The 7,500-nt window shown below is 45.1% G+C and overlaps 1 protein-coding gene across 1 annotated transcript in view; it reads right to left on the bottom strand.

Moving 5' to 3' along the window:
* The window catches only part of LOC134092593 (low-density lipoprotein receptor-related protein 1-like), a 160,608-nt gene that overhangs the window by 109,555 nt on the left and 43,553 nt on the right, over window positions 1-7,500 (bottom strand). Inside the window, exons 4-6 of the mRNA XM_062545572.1 lie at window positions 4,309-4,416; window positions 1,145-1,273; window positions 212-475 (exon numbers count right to left, since the gene is read on the bottom strand). Of these exons, the coding sequence (XP_062401556.1) occupies window positions 212-475; window positions 1,145-1,273; window positions 4,309-4,416 (501 nt within the window). The remainder of the gene's footprint in view (window positions 1-211; window positions 476-1,144; window positions 1,274-4,308; window positions 4,417-7,500) is intronic.

Here is a 7,500-nt window from a genome sequence, read left to right as displayed (position 1 = left end):
ATTCACAGTGCAGACAGAGTGAGACTTTAAGCGTAACTTGCTGTGCAGACAGAGAGGAAGTGCATAAGTGTCATTTGAAGGCCGAAAGGAATGTAAAAAAACTTAAGTCGTCAAAGATTTAAAGCATCTCTTCCTGTGCAGACTGAGGGAGATTTGTGAAGTGTATTTCACCACGTATGCAGACAGAATGAACGGTTAGATGGTGACGTACTGTGCAGGCTGAGGGAGATGTTGATGGCCCTCTCCTCGACCACGTTCTTCAGGTTGGGGATGCGGGCGCACTTGAGCTGGGTGCCGGCGGGGGCGTCGCCCACGTGGATCCAGCAGACCGACTCCAGCGAGTACAGGAAGTCCATGGCGGTGGTCTGCTTGGTGCCGGTGAAGGGCAGGCTGTGGGCGTTGGTGCCCGTCAGCGACGTGGCCTGGATGTTCTGCGAGTTGGCGATGAGCAGGACGGCCGGCCGCTCGACTGGGACTGCAGGAGACGGGGGGGAAGGAGGACAGGAAATGACAAACAGGAAGAGGAGGTGTCAGACGGGGAAAGAGGGAGGAAAGAACATTTAGATGAATAACGACACGATGATAGAGGTGAGGAGAAGAGGAGAGAAAAAGAAAGGGGTGTAAGAGGAGAGAAGAAAAAGAGGTGGATAGGACGAGAGAGGAGAGAAGAGGAGAGGAGTACATAGGAGAAAAATAGCAAACAGACTAAAGTCAATGTGAGGCTGGAGGAGGCAGAGGGCTTTGGCATGTGTACAATACATCACAGATTATAGCACAGACCTGCCATTCAACCGTTTCACTAGATAGCTAATGGCTCCATTGGTCTGTGAGGAGAGCCAAAGAACAGAGGCTTTCTATCTGTGGGATACTGCCATACTTTTGCACAACTCTACTGCCAACAAAAACAACACTGACTGATGTATATTGTTTCAGGCCAATCAATGCAGTCCTCAGAACTTTTCACCTACTTTATTGGTCTTTGGGACGACAGTAGTTGAGCTTGTTTCTGCTGATGGTGACCGCGATGTGGCGGCAGCATTGCACTCTTCTCAGCATTGCAATAGTCTATCGTAGGCAAGAGTGCGTGAATGTACGTGTGTGTGTGTGTGTGTGTGTGTGTGTGTGTGTGTGCACAGAAGCCTACCGTTCTTGGCCTTGCAGGAGCGGTTGTCGGGCTGCGGCAGGTATCCCTCCACGCAGGAGCAGGTGTAGGAGCCGTCTGTGTTGGCGCACGCCTGACTGCACGTGCCGTACAGGGTGCACTCATCAAAGTCTGACCAATCAAAAGCCAACAAGACAAGGACAAAACACAGAACATCATCAACATCATTAGTCTAGTCGTAATTTTTTGAACCCAGAAATGTTGAGTACCCTAAAGTTTTATTGCAGAAATGTCATCTATAGGCCTAATAAATGGAATTTAACTTGGTTGCCTAAAGTTGCACTTTGGGCAATTTGCATAATTAGCATAAATATATAGGCAATTAAGGTGAATAGGGTGCAGGTGAATAGGGTAAAAAAAATAAATAATAGATATCAATATGAAACTTTCTCAGTTGGTTACATGTGCTGAGATGAGAAAAAAATGTATTGCATGTTTTTTATATTTTAATGTTTACATATGCAAATGAGGTCATGTCTCATTAAACATGCGCTCATTTGCATACTGACCAAATCAGATTGTTTAATAATAAAGTCATGCTCAAAATATTTTTTTCTAAGGGTAAACATGTGCACTTTGGGTCTGAGTTGGTGAAAACCTTTAAGGAACCTGGTCAGGAGGCAGAGTTTACCTATGGACGGACGGATTAAGAAATTAGGTGCTCCATGCAAAATAACTATATAACAGCATGCACACACACGCAAACCTACAAGAACTATACATGATATGCAAAATAACTATATCCAGCATGCACACGTACACAAATACACATTAACTATATACAATAACTATATACAACATATAAAATAACTATGACATTTTAAAGGCACAGGAGCAAGATGTTTTTGTACGGTCACAATTATGACCATTGGGATTAAATGGGTCAATGGGTTAGCACTGCCTCCTTACCAGGTTCCTTTAAAGGTTTTCACCAACTCAGCCCTCCAAGCATACATGTTTACTTTGGAAAAAATAAACATTTTGAGCCTGGCTTTATCACACTATCTGATTTTGTCTGTATGCAAATTAGAGCCTTTTTTTTATGAGATAGAGCCTAATTTGCATAATATGTAAACAATAAAATATAAAAAACATGCAATACATGTTCTTCTCATTTTAACACAAGTAACCAACTGAGAAAGTTTCATAGTGATAGCCTATCTATTATTTATTTTTTTTACCCTATTCACCTGCACCCTATTCACCTTAATTGGCTATATATTTATGCTAATTATGCAAATTGCCCAAAGTGCAACTTTAGGCAACCAAGTTGAATTTCATCCACTAGGCCTATAGATGACATTTATGCAATAAAACTTTAGGGTACTCAACATTTCTGGGTTTACTATTGGGCCTATGGGGACTACGACTAGACTACATACAGTACCACCGACAGAGAAAACCTGATGGCAAAAGGACTGACTAAGAAAGACTTTTGTAAAACACAAAATTCACTAAATGACTAAGTGAAATACAAATACATTATTACTATGCATATTCCAAATGTGTGTGAGTGTGTGTGTGTGTGTGTGTGTGTGTGTGTGTGTGTATTACTATTGTGATTATTATTATTACAATAATTATATATACATTTATTTCTAATTTTATATATGTATATATTTTTGTCTTCAATGCAAAGAGCTTTTCACGTTTCTATTCGTAACAGATTACCTTAATGTTTATGCAACATGTAATCATGTTATTTACATTTAAAAAGGTTGCTTGTCATTTGAACAAGCAGCACTTTCAGCCATATACTTCCTCAAGTGGATGTGTGGGTAAATGAAAAACTGTGTGGGATTCACAGTGTCAAGTGGTGTAACCCTCCATTAGTTGTACAACACATACGAGATAAACGGCAGACGTGATTAGACTTTTTGTGAGACATCATTAGGCTCTTGATTATTTCATCTTGCAATTATTTTTGCTGATAGAGGTTCCTCCATTGTGTTTTCACGCCATTCTACTGCTCCCTGGCACTGGAAAACACTCAGAAATATCTAGAGCCTTATAAGTGGCTGCTTGCTATTCAGAGACCTTGACGTTCAGAGAGGTCTGTACACAAGACCTTTCTCTCACCTTGAATACATTCTTTCAGCCTTGTGGTGAACAGTTTGGATCTTTCCGGAATGAGGCGAGTGAACACTATGTCCGCGTGTATTAGAAATGGATTCGCCGCCATTTCACGCTAGCTCTGTGGGCTCTGGAGAACGAGCACAGACTGTGCCTCTCTGGGAACGGACTGACCCCCGGGTCCGCACCGGGTCACAGCCGGAGCCAGGCCGGGTCGGACTCATCTGTTGTCTGGTCGGTGAAGTCTGTGCCGTGGCCCCAAATTCCTCCAAACAAACCCCACAGCATGAGGCTTACGCATCTTCCCATGGTCGCACAGAGGAATGCTTCAACCCCAGACCCCCCCCCACCCCCCCCCCCCCCCCACCCGGGCCCCCCCACTGACTCCCCACGTGTTTTCCTGGCTGATGGATCTAGCTGCTTGGGTGTGGGTAGGGGGTCGACTATGACCCGCCCTGCACCCCGACACCCAGGCAACAACTAAACCTTTTATCCACAGGGAGAGACTAAGTGTGTGTGTGTGTGTGTGTGTGTGTGTGTGTGTGTGCTCTCAAGAGATGGGCCTGAACCAATAGTGTAATAGATGGTGCCCTGGCAGACATGCAGGCCACACTCTGACAACAGGAGTTACATCTGTGCCCTTTGTGTGCCAATGCACAGCAACGGAGATATCAGCAGTAATCAAGTGTGAGTGTGTGTGTGTGTGTGTGTGTGTGTGTGTGTGTTGGAGCTCAGTACTGCTCAGAACACACTCAAACACACATAAACACACACACACACATTTGTGGTCTGGCTTGGTATTAGCAGGTGACACATTGCGCTGCCCTGGCCTGAACCCTGATGAAGAGGCTCTGATGTGGAAGCTCATGCCCTGGACTCACCTTGGTGGGAGCACAGGCCAGTCAACTAGACCACAGACATAAACTAGCCTGAAGAACTGCCCATCTATTTTATTTATAGTGTGTATAAGTGTGTGTGTTTGTGTGGTGTGTGTTTGTGTGTTTGTGTGTGTCTGTCTGTGTGTGTGTGTGTGTGTGTGTGTGTGTGTGTGTGTGTGTGTGTGTGTGCCATACCTTTGCATGTCTTTCCATCTTCACTGATCTCATATCCAGCCTTGCAGTAGCACACAGCCCCAGTTCTTGTCATCGCACAGCTGTCTGGACACGCAGTGCAGTTTTGCTCTGTTAGGAGAGATAGGCATCATTAGGATTAGGTGTTAGAATGGATGCTTTGTCTGTTTGTTTGTTGGTGTGTGTGTGTGTGTGTGTGTGTGTGTGTGAGTGAGAGAGAGAGAGAGAGAGAGAGAGAGAGACAGGGAGTGAGAGAGAGAGACAGGGAGTGAGAGAGTGAGTGAGTGAGTGTGTGTGTGTGTGTGTGTGTGCTGGACACGAGTGTTGAGTTTAAATGAGTGCAGGGCATCAACAGACCATGCTTGTATGTGAACACATCTGTGGAAACGTGTGTGCGTGCACGTATGTGTGCATGTGCGCTGGCCTCCCTCATTAACACACTTCAAGCCTGCTTCGCCGTAGGAGGACTTCAGGTCGATTAGCCATTTTCAAGATGGACAAAGAATCGATACATGCACCTGCACAAGCCCCGAGGACAACCCTGGGCATGGAAATCCTACCGCTCATCTGGGACTCCAGCACTGAGCTCTGCTGTAATTATGGGTCTCTCTGCTCTACAGGGCCTCCGCTTGCCTTATGACCCAGAGCCAGGGGCATGGCTTTGGGCATGGAAGAGCAGGAAAGGCCAGGGATTCACATGGGGCCTCCAGGGCTCGGTCTCTCAGCAGGCTCTGTATTGGCCACGGGCACTTACCATGCTACTTTAAGCCACCATGATAAAAAGCTAACTGCTGTACAATTCAATGATTAAGGGCCTCCCGATTGGGGACACTGGTGTCTCTCTAAAGCCCCTCTCTCACTGCATCTATTCATTTATCCACTGCTCTCCAAGAAAGAAAGGGAGAACCCTGTGTTAGTAGTTCACTATGGCGGGCAGTCAGAGACAATTGTGGGATTTTTAGATAGAGACTGAAAAAGATGGATTTAAACACGTCTAGTGATCATCCAACGCAGGAAATAAAAGAAGACAAAGGCAAATAGATAGGGCAAATGAGCCAAACAATACATGAAAGGTGTGTAGTGGGGCTGAATGCAACCTAGGCTAGAGTATGTGTGATGTGTGTGGTTCAATAAGTAGGATCCATGTAGCTGTAATGAGTGTGTGTTTGTGTATGCCTGTGAGTGTGTGTGTGTGTGTGTGTGTGTGTGTGTGTGTGTGTGTGTGTGTGTGTGTGTGTGTGTGTGTGTGTGTGTGTGTGTGTGTGTGTGTAGGTGGAAGGTATTGGACACACTGCAAGAAGACAAAGTCTTTCATTGTTAGAACCAGACAGCCAAGCCCTGGGCCTGCACTAGAGTATATCACTATATCACTATATCACAGAGGCTTAAGTGAGAAACACATACAAGCACTCACACCAGCAAGCACTCAAGCAAGCAAGCACGCACACACACACACACAGACACACAGACACACAGACACACAGACACACAGACACACACAATTGCCATCTTAAGTATCCACAGTCACTCTCAAACAACCCCATGTGTAAGCATGAACACACACACAGATATTCTCTTTTGGAGAGCACTCATATTTCAATTGACAGTCAACAAGCAGGCAAACACACACACACACACCTTCCAAATATTGCTATGATAGTGGTCTAGACATGAGCACTTCAGACAGAGGCGCTGAAGCCACATATTGCCCTGGTGTGAACAATTATGAAAAATTGATGCCTCCTCCACTGACTGTGCTTGAGTGAGAGAGTGTGTGTGTGTGTGTGTGTGTGCTTAATCTGTACATGGCTGGATGGATGTGAGCACACATGTATGTGTGTGTGTGTGTGTGTGTGTGTGTGTGTGTGTGTGTGTGGCTCAGTTCTCCGTGTTCACCAAGGTACTGAGCTGACAGGTCATCCCCAACAGGACTGAATCAGAGTGACAGGCTCATACAGACACAGACTACCAGACTCAGAGGCAAACTCCTTCAGTCATACGCATGTTCTAAGGTGTGTGTGTGTGTGTGTGTGTGTGTGTGTGTGTGTCTGTGTATATGTGTGTCCGTCCATATCACTTAAATAAATGAGAGCTGAAATGATTATTCTCTTAAGAAACACCACAACGGCCACCTTCCTGTTTAAATGTGGTCCATTTCAAGAAGGAGAACTGAGTAATTCTGTTTAATCATACACAATGGCCAGATCACCACTCATTTATTCATCATCACAGGCACACAGGAACCCAAAGCCCTGCCACTGACTCTTACTGATGCCATTTGTCAACACACACACACACACACACACACCACTCAGCTGAGTGCACCATGTCCACTATACACACACAACACACAACACACAACACACAACACACAACACACAACACACAACACACAACACACACACCACTAAATTTGGATCCAATTCTTTAAAATTGCTGTTCTGCTGACACAAATGTGTTATTACTGTTTTTTAGGTCAAAACAACCCTGTTTTTGTTTGTTTTGTTTTTTATTTTGAGTCCACACCTAAGAGGCCACTTCTGCTTTTGCATGGCTCTCTGATGAAGATAAACAGGCTGGACGTCAGTGATGTTCCATAAAAACCACCAAGTCCGGCTCTGTTGGGGCGACTACAGGCTAATCCAACGGAGTTCCAGCCTCACTGTCAGCTCTGGCCTAAGCAGCCATGCACAGCAGGATACAGGTGTGTGCTGCGTTAGTGCTGAGGGACTAGAGGGAGTGAGAACAGAAGAGTGGGACACAAGTCAAGTCATCCTCAATCACATCCTGAGTGACTGGCTGACTGGCTGATTAAGAGATTCACATTCTTCTCCTCCTGTCCCGTGTCTGACACAGTTAGAGTTAAATGGGCGAGCTTTCCCTTGTGTCTTAATGAATGCTCTGCCTTCTGCATGACAGAGACTTGGCTGGACGAGAGCATCCCAGATGTCGGTCAAAGCATATCATGCTACTAAAATAAGAGACCCCTCTCATCCAAACCATAAGCTTGTTCTAACTTCGTACTCTCCAAAACTGATCTGAGCTGTGCATTTATTTAGTCAAGTTAGTTAGTTAGTTAGTTAGTTTTTCTTTCTTTTCTCCTTTATTGGATTGAGCTACCACTTCCTGTGATAACAATTACCAACAACATTGTTGCGTGGCAACCCTGCCTCATCCTATCGTATCTCTTCTCTC

The sequence above is a fragment of the Sardina pilchardus genome, chromosome 9 (genome assembly GCF_963854185.1).
Source record: "Sardina pilchardus chromosome 9, fSarPil1.1, whole genome shotgun sequence".
In the NCBI taxonomy this organism is placed as follows: domain Eukaryota; kingdom Metazoa; phylum Chordata; class Actinopteri; order Clupeiformes; family Clupeidae; genus Sardina; species Sardina pilchardus.
Note: the sequence above shows the minus strand (reverse complement) of the source record. Positions and strands in the feature narration are given on the sequence as shown.